The 15746-nt window shown below is 42.3% G+C and overlaps 1 protein-coding gene across 1 annotated transcript in view; it reads right to left on the reverse strand.

Moving 5' to 3' along the window:
- The window catches only part of RYBP (RING1 and YY1 binding protein), an 85637-nt gene extending 70161 nt beyond the window's left edge, over window positions 1-15476 (reverse strand). The window contains exons 1-2 of the mRNA XM_021069217.1: window positions 15247-15476; window positions 14366-14491 (exon numbers count right to left, since the gene is read on the reverse strand). Coding sequence (XP_020924876.1) covers window positions 14366-14491; window positions 15247-15278 — 158 coding nt within the window. The 5' untranslated portion in view covers window positions 15279-15476. The remainder of the gene's footprint in view (window positions 1-14365; window positions 14492-15246) is intronic.

Consider the following 15746-nt stretch of genomic DNA (forward strand, 5'->3'; position numbering starts at 1 on the left):
CCCACAGCCACAGTAACGCCAGATCCAAGCCTAGTCTGAGACCTACACCACAACTCACAGCAACGATGGATCCTTAACATGAGCGAGGCCAGGGATCAAACCCACGTCCTCATGGATACTAGTAGGGTTTGTTAACCACTGAGCCACAATGGGAAACTCCCAGGACACAAAATATTTTAAAGTAATTGATACCAACTGCCATAATGGCCTTCAGAAATTTTAAATCTTTTTTACACGCCATCCCTTAATGGTCTGTGAGAATGCCCACCTTCCAGCCTCACTAAATTTTTTTTATCTTTAATTTCTGACTTCCAAAAAATGTTACCTTGTTCTGTGTTTATCTGAATAATACTACACATTTCTCACTTTCCTAACTTAGTTTGTAGTTCTTTCATGAATTACCTATTCATGGTCTCTGCCAACATTTTACTAGAAGATTGGTTTACTGATTTTTAAGATATGGTTCTGGAGTTCCCGTCGTGGCGCAGTGGTTAACGAATCCGACTAGGAACCATGAGGTTGCGGGTTCGGTCCCTGCCCTTGCTCAGTGGGTTAACGATCCGGCGTTGCCGTGAGCTGTGGTGTAGGTCACAGACGCGGCTCGGATCCCGCGTTGCTGTGGCTCTGGCGTAGGTCTGGGGCTACAGCTCCGATTCAACCCCTAGCCTGGGAACCTCCATATGCCACGGGAGCGGCCCAAGAAATAGCAACAACAACAACAAAGACAAAAAAAAAAAAAAAAAGATATGGTTCTAACATTTGCTGCAAAAAAGTAAGTTTTTAAAATAAATATATCCAAAATTCAACCAAATTGTTGGCAGTGCTAGATAATAGCTGATTTTTACTTTTTTTTGTCTTTTTAGGGCTGCACCCAGAGCATATGGAAGTTTCCAGGCTAGGGGTCTAATCAGAGCTGTACCGCTGGCCTACACCACAGCCACCGCAACGCCAGATCTGAGCTGTGTCTGCGACCCACACTACAGCTCACGGTATCACCGGATCCTTAACCCACTGAGCAAGGTCAGGGATCAAATCTTCATCCTCACGGATGCTAATCAGATTCATTTCCACTGAGCCTCAACAGGAACTCCCAATAATAGCTGATTTAGAATGTAAAAATCAAGTTTAGCTGAAATGGTCCCCCAATTTACCAATATTCCTATACTTCACACAATGTATTTATTAATTACGGAATCACCTCTAATGCCAGCTTTGGATTAGAAACATGGTTCCTAGAATGTCGATCACTTACCTCTCTTAAGTTCACTCTGAAATGCCATTATAAGCATCAAAACCTATCTTCAGTTTCATGACAAAGCCTGGCTGGCTTCTCTTTAAAGGAGAATTTAAGGTCACCTAAACTAGTTTTCAAAGTGTACTCCCCAGACTAGCAGCATCAGCATCACGTAGGAATTTATAAGAAATGCAAATTCTTGGAGTTCCCGTCATGAAGCAGCGGAAAACAAATCACTAGGAACTTTGAGGTTTTGGGTTCGATCCCTGGCCTCGATCAGTGGGTCAAGGATCCAGTGTTGCCCTGAGCTGTGGTGTTGGTCACAGACATGGCTCAGATCCTGCATTGCTGTGGCTGCGGTGTGGGCCAGCAGCTGCAGCTTCGATTAGACCCCTAGCCTGGGAACCTCCACATGACATGCCATGGGTGCAGCTCCTAAAAGCAAAAAAAAAAAAAAGCAAATTCTCAGGTGACCCCCATCAATGTGTTTTACAAGGCTTCCAGGTAATTCTGATGCATGCTAAAATTTTGAGAACCATCACTCTAAATAAATTTAGTATAAAAACATTTAATCTGGGTTGCCTTGTATACTCAAGTGTTCTTTAATAAAGGATTTGGGCAAAGTTAATTCCCCTACAAACAGTAGCAAGAAACCAATGATTTTCATTTTTCCCCAAATTAGAAAAACCTACAAAGAAAACTGAAAATTGGATTTTAACTTTATTTTCTATAAACAGAAATCCTAAAACCATGAAGCGTTTACAAAATATTTGCCCCTAGAAGAATCCAAAATGAACCATGTAAAACTAGGTTAGAATATGTCTTTCCAGTAAGAAACTGGATTTGTTTCATATTACATACTATCTCATGTTCCTATTCCCACATGGAACTACAGTCTACATCATTTTTGAAAATTTAATGAACTAGCACATTAAAAACATGGCACCTACAGTTACTCAAATATTTGTGATCCAGTGAATAAATAAATAAATAAAAACAATTCTGAATGACAGGATAATGGGTGAACCGTGTTTGGTTTGGTTTTCTGTTTTGTCCCCAAGTTTGTATAGTAAGAATTACCTTCATAATTAAAAGGCAAAAAAATCAGCGATCATATACAACAATAAAGGAAATAAATACACCTACAGAATATCAATGTTTTTAAATTTTACCAGTGTTCACTGGTAATCTTTCTTTCCTTTTATCTATATATGATAAAAAGTTTACAAGGTGCTGGTTTAAATACCTGATAACCAGACCTCCTGCCTTCAAGGAGTTCATTATAGTTTGAAACTAGAACTGAACATATCATGACTATGAGCCCAGCAACAAAGCCAGGATACTAAACTACAGTAGCTATTCTCCTCTCTATCTGGCTCTCCCCTCAAATAACAGAGGAGGCAGGCACTTAAGCTTTACTAATCACAGTATCCCACTGTCTAGCCAACAAAGAATGGTCCAGGAATTGGGCAAGTGATTAATTCCTGCAATTCCTCCTTTGATTCTGAGTTCAAAGGGTATCCTTCTCATTATTGGCTATGTGGGCCAGTAAACTCATTTGTTTTAATTTGATTTGAGGTAGTCTAAGTTGAATTCCTATTCCTTGCCACCTTGAATATTCCTGAAGCACTTACTGACACAATTTTTATATCTGTAATAGAGTGAAAATAGTGCATAAAATTCATAGCCTACATATAAAATCTGATCTGTTCTTAGAAAGCAGTCACCAGGTTTTTCTCCCTCTGACTAACCACCATGAACTTTGTTTTAAGACCTAATATCTGATGAAACTGACATCCTACGTCACTGTTAATTTCTTTTCCCTCCCAAGACTATCAGTTTCATCTTCAATTGTATTGTTAACGATCTTACAGAGAAAAATGTTTTGAAAAAATTTTGTTGTTTTTTTTTTTACATAGCCTTTCTTTTCCCAACCAAAGGATAATTTAAATAGATTTTTCTAAACTGTCAAGAAGGAGGAGAGAAGGAATAAAGATCTAATCATATTTAAAAGTAAAAATTTCACTTGTTTACCTTGTGATTTCAACTACAGATGGTCTAACTTACAATGGTTCAACCTAAGATTTTTCAACTTCATAACGCGGCATTAGTCAATAGAAACTACACTTCAAATTTTGAATTTTGGAATTCCTGTCATCGCTCAGCAGAAATGAATCTGAGGATCCATGAGGATCCTTGTATCCATGAGGATGCAAGTTCAATTCCTGGCCTCACTCAGTGGGTTAAGGATCCGGCATTGCTGTGAGTTATGGTGTAGGTTGCAGATGTGGCTCAGATTCCGCTTTGCTGTGGCCTAGGCTGCAGCTACAGCTCCAATTCAACCCCTAGCCTGGGAACCGCCATAGGCTACCGGTGCAGCTCTAAAAAAAAAAAAAAGAAAAAAAAAATGTTGAATTTTAATCTTTCCACGGGCTAAAGATATGTGGTATAGGAGTTCCCGTCGTGGTGCAGTGGCTAACGAATCTGACTAGGAACCATGAGGTTGCAGGTTCGATCCCTGGCCTTGCTCAGTGGGTTAAGGATCCGGCGTTGCTGTGAGCTGTGGTGTAGGTCGCAGACGCGGCTTAGATCCTGCGTTGCTGTGGCTCTGGCGTAGGCCAGCGGCTGCAGCTCTGACTGGACCCCTAGCCTGGGAACCTCCATATGCCGGGGGAGCGACCGTAGAAAAGGCAAAAAGGCAAAAAAAAAAAAGAAAAGAAAAGATATGTGGTATAATCCTCTCTGGTGATGGTGGGGAGATGCCTGGCTCCCAGTCAGCCAGTGAATCACAAGAGCAAACAACTGATAGACACGAGCATTCCTTACCCAGACCACCATTTTGTTTTTCACTTTCAAGTACAGAATTCAGTAAGTAACATAAAATATTCACCACTTCACCATAAAATAGGTCTTGTATAATTAGATAATTTTGTCCAACAATTAGCTATTTATTAGTGTTCTGATCATGTTTAAGGTAGATTAGGCTAAAGGTCTGATGTCTGGCAAGTTAGGTGCATTAAATTTATTTTCAACTTTCAGTATTTTCAACTTACGGTGGGTTATTTAGATGAAGTTGAGAAAGATCTGTATTTATCATTTCTGAGTAACATAAAAGTTTATTTGCAATACCTTTACTGAGAATTCATCTTTGGCACTGTAGTCTGTGTCAATCATTGCACAGAACTGAAATTACAGCTAAATAAAAAAATGAATGAGGAGTTCCCGTCATGGCGCAGAGGAAACGAATCTGACTAGGAACCATGAGGTTCTAGGTTCGATCCCTGGCCTTGCTCAGTGGGTTAAGGATCCGGTGTTGCCATTGCAGTGAGCTGTGGTGTAGGTCTCAGATGCAGCTCAGATCTGGTGTTGCTGTGACTCTGGCGTAGGCCAGCGGCTACAGCTCCGACTGGACCCCTACCCTGGGAACCTCCATATGCCTCAGGAGTGGCCCTAGAAAGATAAAAGACAAAAGACAAAAAAAAAAAAGAATGAGTCAAGACCTCAACCTAACACATGTAACTAATCTAAATAACAATAATATACATCATGTACAAGGTACAACTAACAAGTTATGGGTAATGTTAACAAGAAAGAACTTAGCATGATGGACAGCACAGCATAACACTTCCAAAAACACCCAAAATGTTCTGTAGCCAATTTTAAACTGCCTTTAGGTACCATCGTACAAACAGCCACCTTGCTATTTATCACACCTCAAAAACCGGTTTTGCACAATGTGACAGATCCTTTGATTTATTAGACTTTTCCATGACTTTTGGCTGATAAAGTCACCAAATGGGCGGCAAAAAAAAATGAATTAAAAACCGTCACAGTTGTCATTTAAGTAAATGTGCTAAAGCTCTGAAGCTCAAAATCACCCCAAGGAGGTTACTTTAAATGCATGGCCCCAGGCCTTCAAGGTTGTGAGTCTGTGTTTAATTTCTAGAATATGTTTAGAAAACAAAACCAGAAAATGAGACTACTACTTTTTAAGGACAAATTTCCTCAATCCATTAACTTTATAGACAAGACACAAGCCCTAATGAGCAAGAATATGTATTAGACCCAACTGGAACAGTTTTAAAGGTTACTCCAATTCAAACTTCCAGTCTTCACCTATTTTAAATACATTTACTAAATCCCTGCCAAGTGCCTGGCACTGTAAAAATTAAAGGTATGAAAAGAAAGACCATGCCCCCCCAAACGGTGAAAACATAACAGAGATAATCAATGAAAACACAGTCTGAATATTTTGCTGAGGTCTACATGATTGCAGGGTGGTGGTAAGGCTTCTGAGACATCTAGAAGGACAAACAGGAGTCAGCCAGGTTACAAAAGGAAAATGTGGCATTTCAGAAGACATCCAGAGGAAAAGAATATGTGAAGGTATGGAAATGAGACATCATGGTCCATGCTAAGAAAACATCAAGCTGTTTGATATGAAACATACTGTCTCTGGAGGGCAGATGGGGTCATGGTAGGCTACTTCCAAAAAATTCTAAAGAAATAAAGGGCCCAAATCAGAAGCCCCCTGTGATGCTCAGGATTTGGACTCTATCCTAAAGGCAATGAGAACCAGAAGATAATTTAAGCTGTCCAAGTGGAGAGGCCCAAGAACCAGTTGGAACTGTTTATCATGTGTATGTATGAATGGGGGTGGTGACTGGTGGTAATAAATAGTATCTGGGAATCACCAGCCTGTGAAGAGAAGAGGAAGGGTATGGATGACATCTAAAGAGAGTGAACAGTTAAAAATGAGGTAGGAGGGGGCAAAAAACTAACTTGCATCAATCAACCTGTGACAATAAACCCTACACTGAAGAATCAAAAAGGTCTAATTTAAAAATCTCAGATTTCACTGGGAACTACGTCAAGTCACTTATGATGGAGCATGATAATGTGAGAAAACAGAATGCGAACATGTATGTGTAACTGGGTCACCATGCTGCACAGTAGAAAAAAAAATGTATTGGAGAAATACTATTAAAAAATAATAATTACAATAAATAAACACATAAGTTAAAATAAAATACAACCTCAGATTCAGGGAAGAAGGCCCAATATACCCCACAGACTATCTATTTCCTCTAAAAAGCATTTATGGTCTCTACCAGGTACTCATTTGTTCCATACCTACTATTGCGTTCACACCACTGGCCATCTTTTTATGGTCTTAAAATTTCAACAAGTTTGGTAGGTTCCTTGAGAGCAGGAATTCTCTGTTTATTTAACCAATACCCTGAAATATAAATGACTGGTGAACAATACTACTTGTGAGGGGCGAAAGTATACCCTGTTCATATACACCAGAAAGTTCCACACATCAGGTTTTATTCCTTTCCCCTAATAAACGTGTGGATTTATACTGTTGCTGGGAGATGGCTGTGTTCAAGAGTATAGGTAATGAACAGATGTTGAAGAGCGATCCTATCCCTAGAATGTGTTGGGGCCTGCAAGCAAAGTTGAGCTCTAAGATAATCTTAGAATAAAACTGCACTGGTACCGCTCACAACAACATAGATATTCGCAAACATTAACAATAAGAGAAAGAAGCCAGACCCAGGAGTGTATATACTCTATGACTCCACTTAAATAAAATTCAAAACCTGGCAAAACTCATGTGCGATGTTAGAAGTTAGGATCGGGATGGGATGGGCAGAAGTACAAGGGGCTTCTGAGGCCTGGTAATGTTTCTTAATCTGGGTGCAGGTTACAGAAGTATGCTCACTTTATGAAAGTTCGTCAAGCTTTATAATTGTGATTTGTACACTCCTCTGTATGTACACTGTTTAAAAAGTTTACTTAAAAATAAATAGGCAGGAAGTTTCCTGGTGGCCTATCAGTTAAGGATTTGGTGTTGTCACTTCTGTGGTTCGGATTTGATCCCTGGCCCAGGAACTTCCACAGGCTCTGAGGGCAGTCAAAAATAAATAAACAGGCCAAAAACAAACAAACGAGGGATGTTAGTGATAGAAAGCATAAAGAAAGATGTCACAAAAAGAAAAGTCCCTGGAAATAGAGCAAAAGATCAAATGAGAGTCACAATGATTGTAGAATCTTTTAGTTCAAGTTGTAAAGGAGACATTTGGAGACCCGCTATTACCTAAAGACCTTAAGAACTGAATTAGTGCTGGCAACTATTTTGGTAAACTACAACCACTTGGAGTTTCTTCAGCATCTACGGAAGCACACTATAAATATATGATGCATGAAAAAATAATATATAACCAAACTTCCCATCCTAGTAACAGCTGACCCTTGAACAAGAGGGGTTTGAACTGCACAGGTCCACTCACACAAGGATTTCGTGGCCCGTCCCAGAACCAATGCTTCTCAGCTACTAAGGGACAACTGTTATTTGGATTTTTGACTTTTGCACATGGGAGTGAGAACTGGCAGCTCTTAACCACCAGTTTGTTCAAGGGTCAACTGCAATACGATATTACCGGCATGATGGCTGGCCGGAATTTAGTCTACAACACACAACTAAAAGTTGAGTAGTCTATGCAAAAAGCTGGAGTTCCCATCATGGCTTACCAGCAACAAATAGGACTAGGATCCATGAGGATGTGTTTTCAATTCCTGGCCTTGCTCAGCGGGTAAAGATCTAGCATTGCTGTGAGCTGTGGTGTAGGTCGCAGACAGGGCTCGGATCTGGTGTTGCTGTGGCTGTGGTATAGGCCAGTGGCTACAGCTCTGAATCAACCCCTAATCTGGGAACCTCCATATGCTGTGGGTGAGGCCCTGAAAAGACAAAAAAAAAAAAAGAAAAAAAGATATATGCACAAAGCCTCCAATTCTAAATTGTCCCCAGCCAAATAAGCTAATTGTACAGGTAAACCTCCAAAAATAACTACCCCCTCGCTCCAAAAGAAAGCAGCAGTAGTGTTTGTTTTTTTTTGTCCCAGGCAAGGGGTCAAATAGGAGCTGTAGCCTACACCACAGCCACAGCAACATCAGATATGAGCTGCAACCTACACCATAGCTTACAGCAACACAGGATCGATCCTTAACCCACTGAGTGAGGCCAGAGATGGAACCTGAGTCCTTATGGATACTAGCCAGATTCGTCTCCACTGAGGCACAATGGGAACTCCGCATTAGTGTTTTCTAAAAGGCAGGTGTGTATCTCAACACTGTCTTTATTATAAAACAGCCACCCTACCACCCAGTTCTCATCATTCTGCAGAATTCCCTAACCTGCTGTGATTTCCTCAGAGCACTTGTATCCAGCTGAAATTACCTTATTTTTCTGTTCACTTGTTTAATGTTTATTTTCTTTTCCTCTCCATGGTACTTTAAGCTCTATGAGAACAAAGATCTCGTCTGTCTGTACACCACTGCTGTACATCCCAAAGCCCAGATGGCTGTGCACTCAATAAAAACTTGTCAAATAACCACAACTACCCAGGTAATTTACTTTAAGGTCACCGAGTATACATAAGATCAAGTCAGTACCAATAAATCAGTTAAGTCCAATGTAGTAGTAAACACAAAATAAATTATCACTGTTTCTGGGTAAGAAGAGTGATCTCTAAAACCGTACCTGCTTTTGTACCAGCTTCAAAGCTGAAAGGTTTGACAAGGTTTGATGGTTTGGAAGACAGGTAATTTTTCTATGTATTTTATGGAGAAATTTCATGAAAGACAAACACTACAATAAAACCAATGGGGCTGAAGGAGGAAAACCACTGTGGTGGATGACCCAGAACCGTTCGTGGGAAAGGGCCTGGCTCTGCTCCAGCCTGTACACCCCCTCTGCTTCCTGGGAGTCTTCCTATCTGAAAAGTATCACAAGATGAGGCACTTCTCATGCTTCCAGCAAAAACCAAAACTTTCACGTTTTACTAAGTATGTGTTTTCCCCTAAAACTTCTAAGGTACTTCACAACTCCTCAAGAGACTTTTGAGTTATGAGAGTATCTGAACTTAAAGGGAGAAAAAGTCCAAAATTACAACTGCAAAAAATCAGGGAATTCCTGAACAAGGAAAATGTTTTACACAAAAACAAGTGAGTTAAAACTTCCCATTCAAATCCTAAGTACCAACTTCTTTTTTTTTAAGCCACACAATCTTACCCTACATCTAAAGCAAATTCCTCACTTTCACTTGTCTATAAGTTCTAAATGTAGTACATTTGCAGGGGGGTATTCAATGCAGCACTGTTATCAAAGAGCCATTTATCATGAAGAGCTGTAGCAATGTTTAGGTAGTTTTTATTTTACAATAGAGATCACTGCATTCAGATATAACAGGATCAAAAGTAAAATATATTTTATTTATCACCAAGTCTAAGAAGTTACTCTACCCAACACTCAAGAACTTCAACTTAGCAGAATGGTGGTTAGATAATTTTGTGAATTTGTAGTTTTGTTGGTTTTTTGCCTTTTAAAAGCTAGCATCCTCTTTCCTGAGACTGGCAAAGCAGGCTGGGAAATACTACTTTAGCTATCACCTAGGAGTGAGGTAGCATTTCTCCCCCACCACCACCTCCTTCCATACATATTCCTTTATTTTCTACCTTGAAAAGCTCAGAATACAGCAGCATGGCAGGGAGGCAACTTTTCCAGCTGCAGGTGCCTGCTCCATGCGCTAACGTTAAAGACTCAGTAAAAGTGTATCACAGAACTGGCACAAAGAAACCATTCAATGTGATAGAAATGCCCTAAAATTGGTTTGCAGTGATGGTTGTACAACTTTTTAAAATTACAAAAGTCACTGAATCACAATTATACAATTGGTGAATTTTATGGTATGTAAATTATGTCTCAATAAAGCTATTAAAAAAAATAACAACTAGCAAAGGGTAGAGAGAGGAGCCGTATAGGTGGGGAAAGGAGTATATTTAAGAACTAAAGATGACTAAAACAAAATTGATAATACATCCAAAATAAAGATCTCTACTGTCCCCTAAACCTCCAAGTAGCCGATTAAGTGTTGCCTCCTTCCCTTAATACATTCCTTTGGAGCCTCTGACCTTTCATTCTGCTCTCTGCTGCTATGAAAAGAAGAAAAGACCTTCCGAATCACTTTCAAGACTCCACCTGCAGAATTAAATTTATCTGGTACACATGGCAATAACAGTGAAAGATGGCAGGTAATTTTGTAGAAATCAATTCTTCCTCTCCAGAAGAATTGAGGGGAGAGGGAATTCTTCTAATTGATGCCCAAGTCAGACTGCTCAGACCTCCCATAGCACTTTATTTATACCTCTCCTACAGCCTTGGCAACTTGGACTGTAGCCATTTCTGTACGTATCTTACCAACCTTTTAACATCTCCCTCCTGTCTCTGATGTTTTGAGCAAAATGTTTCACATCCTAGGAGTTTAATAAATGTTATCTGGATGAGTGGCAATATTTTCCTAATCAATTAAGGAATGTCAAATCTATTCTCAAAGGGTAAATATATATATATATATATTTTTTTTTTTAAAAAAAAGGTAAATACATTTCTGTATCTTACCGGACTACCACTAATTCAAAGCTGACTTCCTTGCTTGATTGGTAGGTAGATACTGGCAATAACAACGAAAAAATGAATGAACTCCAAAATTACCATTGGCTAGCCACCAGTGAGGCTGTTATAATACAAAACACCAGTTCAGAGCAATAAAACCCAATTTCAATACTGGTCAAGGGGTTAGAAGTCCTTTTATTATCTAAAAATTATTCTAAAAATTACAAAATTTTGCCTATTTCCCAGCATCTAAAATCTAACAAGTTTTCCACTGGCATCAACAAGTCTGATTAAAACTATACAAGGCAGCACATGCCAAACATTGGTGCTATCAAGAAAATTACAAAGCCAAAAAAAAACACAGCAGTAATAACTACTATCAGAAAAATTAACCAACAGTTAATACACTGGACAGCACAGCACAAAAACCTATGAAATTCATCCTCCCTTAAGAAACCCGTTCACAGTTTACGAAAGGTGAAAACAGAGTTTCTGCTGCGGTGCAGTGGTTAAGGATGCAGGGTTGTCACTGCAGCAGCATGAGGCACTGACTCTGTGTGTGCACTGCTTTGGCACTGCCGTGGCACAGGTCTGATCCCTGACCTGGGAACTTCCAAATGCCCTTAGTGCAGCCAAAAAAAAAAAAAAAAAAAGAAAAAGCCAAAATGTTATTTGCTTTCTAATTAAATGACATAGAATATCTAGAATAAAATCTTTCATGAAGACTTACAGATCTCACACACCAATATACTGACAATAATATAAAATAAGTATCATGGGAGTTTCTGTCGTGGCGCAGTGGTTAATGAATCTGACTAGGAACCATGAGGTTGCGGGTTCGGTCCCTGCCCTTGCTCAGTGGGTTAACGATCCAGTGTTGCCGTGAGCTGTGGTATAGGTTGCAGACGCGGCTTGGATCCCGCGTTGCTGTGGCTGTGGCGTAGGCTGGGGGCTACAGCTCCGATTAGACCCCCCAGCCTGGGAACCTGCATATGCCGCGGGAGCAGCCCAAGAAATAGCAAAAAGACCAAAAAAAAAAGGATCATGAATTGCTAAGAATTTAACTTCTCAGGTCTTTAAAAATGTGTGTTCATCAATTCCCGATGTGGTGAAATTGGACCAGCGATGCAGGTTCAATTCCAAGGCCAGCACAAGTGAGTTACAAGATCTAAAGTTCCCACAGCTGCCTCATAGGTCGAAACTGCGGCTTGTATATGATCACTGGCCCAGAACTCTACATGCCACAGGGCAGCCAAAAAATAGTAAAATAAAATAAAATGTTTGTTAAAATTCTACACAACCACAAACATCATAAAATGACATTAAGACTCTTAAAGAAGTTCCCATCATGGCTCAGTGGAAAGGAATCATGAGGACGCTGGTTCAATTCCCGGCCTGGCTGGGTTAAGAATCTGACGATGCCATGAGCTGTGGTGTAGGCTACAGACGCTTGGATCCCAAGTTGTTGTGGCTGTGGCGTAGGCCTGTGGCTACAGCTCCAATTCAACCCCTAGCCTGGAAACCTCCATATGCCGCAGGTGCGGCCCTAAAGAAACAAACAAACAAAAAAAAACTCCCTAAGATAGTAGGTGAGTATTCTATTCCTGCAATATTTTCATTACTAATGTTTTTTAAAAGTGAATTCCACTGTTGTCTGTGACTGAAAATTTTTAAACATCTATAGTATTTAAAAATCATGCTTCCAAAAAACTGATGAGTCAGATTTTTTACATGTGTAGAGTAGAAACTGAAATGTATTTTATTGTAATTATTCCCAGCAATACATCGGATGTGAACTTTTGAATTTGCTTTAAGTTTCTCTTCACCAGTAAAGTTCTCAAGTTCTTAGGAGTTTCCTAGCCATTTACTTGCACATCATCTACGGTAACACTCAAAGCAAAACCACAATAAAGAGGTTTGGCCTCTGAGGGATTCTACATGTAAAAAAACATTACTCATAAATAAAATACAATCACTATTGCTTTAAATAACAAATACATTTCTCAACTTTGATGACATTTGATGGAATTCCCTGTTTTAGAGAGCAAAACAGAATCTATTAAACTTCCAATAAGTGTTTTTTATTTTAACTGAATGTGTTCTATGATAATACAAAATATTGGTATGAATTTACTTTGAAAATTACCATGGAGGATAAATTAAGTCTGAGATAAATATATACACACGTCTCTACATAAAGCAGATAACCAACCAGGATCTACTGCATAACATAGGGAACTACTCAATATTTTCTAATAACCTATAAGGGAAAAGAATCTAAAAAAGTGTGTGTGTGTGCGCATCACTTTGCTTAACACCTGAAACTAATACAACATTGTCAATCAAAGATACTTCAATTAAAACAACCAACCAACCTATAGGGAAATATTTTTACTTCTTAAGTATTTTTATTCAAAGGTCTCATTATTAGTTAGTGGAATTCACAGAACTGTTCCTCCAGTAATTGGGCCAATTCATCCCACAGCTGCCTCATAGGTCGCAAATGTGGCTTGGTTATATTCTTCAGATTGCCCAATATCTTATTTATTCCCAAATATAAATAAAGCAATGAAACTCTAACAGGACACATTAGTCAAAGAACAATGTCCAGTTAAAACTGTGGAGGTACTACTACTGCACGGTCACGCTGGACCACCACCAATTCAAAAACAAATACCTGATGAGATTTTTGGCAATCAACTTTAAAGATGCACCAGGAACTCATTGATTCTGTTTTGCCTTCCCTCTCTCTCTCTCACTCACACACCCCAATTCCTGCCCATTCAATGACATAAACAGTAGTTTAAATTCAAACACTAAAATCACAGAAACAAATACCGGATGACCAGAAGACTACAAAATCAGCTTTGACATTTCATTCAAGTATATTTAAATGTTAAATCTGCAGTAGTTCAACTCGTTTTGATACCATGCGGTTTACTACCTTCACCAAAATAAAAAGGAATTCCTTCAACATTCTTTTCATTTAATAAGGCTTTAAAAACAAACTTCAATGTAATCACAGTATTTATTTCACATTTTACAAAAACCGTCTTCCATCACCACTCCTCAGGAGCTAATCAGAAAAAAACACACAAACTGACAGTTCAGTCTTCCAAAAAACGCTTTCTTTATCTAACCCCAGCATTTATTTTCAAGTGCAAGGAAAAAAAGACATTTGCAGTTCAAGACAGTAAAAACACAACCACCACGTTGTACACCATGTTACCGTACAAGCACCACCAAATTTCTTAGAGAAAAATAATTCAGGACAGACCAATTAAAAACATTCTGAACACGGCAAAAGTAAAAGATCTAATGTCCTACAATCCATAGCAAAGGTACAGCTGCTTCTCTTTTGGAGCCAATACCAAAAGCCAATGGATACAAGTGTCAAATAAATACAGCGTCTGTTTGAAATAAGACGAAACCTGGAAAAACTCCCTTCCATAAATCATTCTGTGAACACGAGGCTTTGCACCCAACATGAAATACACACAACCAAAATCACACATCAACTACTCCCCCCGCACCCCCCCAAAAAATGTAGAAAAAGCCGTAATCAACAAGTTGGAAAGAAGGCAAAAAGTAGAGCTCACAACCCTCTCCCCAACATTAAAAAAAAAAAAAAAAAAAAAAAAGTCTTATAACAAAAGGTAACACATCTCAAATACCTGGTGGAGGTGCCTTTCCTCACATCGCAGATGCTGCATTTAAAGGCTTCGGCGCTGTTTCTGAAGGTGCAGACGCTACAATCCCAAAAGCCTTCGTCTGCGGCAGGTTTTGCTTGTCTTTTTGGCCTTCGGAGGAGTGAGGGAAAGGGGAGGGAAGAGTCAGGGAGCAGGAAAAAAGGGGAGACAGCAAAACACAGGCGCTGGTGAGCCGTCGTAATTTCGCAGGAATCCAGCGCTGGAAACTTCGCTCGGACGACCACCCACCCACTCTTTTCGGGGCCGAGGAGGAACCGGGGAAAGGGACGGGGCGCCCCCAACGGCACCCTGCAGCCTCTGGGCCCGGGCCGTGCAGCCTCGCACAGTAGGCGGCGGCGGCGCCCGGGAAGGGCCGCGGCGGGCGCAGGAAGCGGGCGGACTTGTGGACTTGAGCGTGGGGCTGGGGGGGCCGGGAGGGGAGCCGCGGGCCGGATCTGGAGGGGGCGCGCAGGGGCAGCCCGAGGCCGCCGGCGGGGAGTGGGCCGGCTCCTTCCCTCTCCCCTCCCATGCTCGCGCCCTCCCTCCCTCCCCACCTGGTTAAATCTCCCTTTGTCTGGGAGGAGTGGCGGCGGCGGCGGCGGCGGCGGCGGCGGAGGGCGGCTAAGGAGGAGCCGCCATGGCTGCGGCGCGCACGGCCGCCGGCCCCGAGCGGGAGCGACACCGCCTCCCGCCGCCGCCGCCGCCGCCACCGCCACCGCCCGCCGCCGCCGCCTCCCTCCGCCCCCGGATCTCCATCTTAGCAGCGCCTCCCCCCGCCCCGGGTGGCTCCGGGGCCTAGTCGTCGCCGGCCCCCGCCCGCCCCCAGCCCTCCCTCCCCTTCCGCCCCCTCAGCTCGGAGCAGGTACCTGGTCGGGCTCTTCTTGTCGCCCATGGTCATGGATGGGCTGTACCCCCGCCCCCCCCAAAGCAGAAACCGGCGCCGCTCGGAGGAGAAACGCCGTCCGGGGAGTCGTCGCGGACCGGCCCCCCTCCCTCCCCCGCGCCCGCCCGCCCTCAGCCGCTGGGGCTCTAGCTCCGGCCGCCGCCGCCGCCGCCGCCGCCGCCGCTGCCAGTCTCCGGACGAGACTAGTCCCCGCCAGCGCCGCCTCCGCCGAGTGACTGACGAGGGGCGGGGCCGGGCGCCGCGCGTCACCCGCTGGGCGGCCAATGGGAAATCTGCGGCGGGCGCCGCGAGGGCGGGGGCGGGGCGCGGGGGAGGGCGGGGCGTGGCGGACGTGGGCCGGGCCGTCGGTGTGCGTGCCCGGGAGTGTGTGCGCGCTGGGGGCGCGTGCCTGCCGGTGGCCCCGCCGGAGCGTGCGAGCCTGGCGGGGCGCACGTGGCCGCGCTCGGGAGCCGGCGCCGGACT

The sequence above is a fragment of the Sus scrofa genome, chromosome 13 (assembly GCF_000003025.6).
Source record: "Sus scrofa isolate TJ Tabasco breed Duroc chromosome 13, Sscrofa11.1, whole genome shotgun sequence".
Classification (NCBI taxonomy): domain Eukaryota; kingdom Metazoa; phylum Chordata; class Mammalia; order Artiodactyla; family Suidae; genus Sus; species Sus scrofa.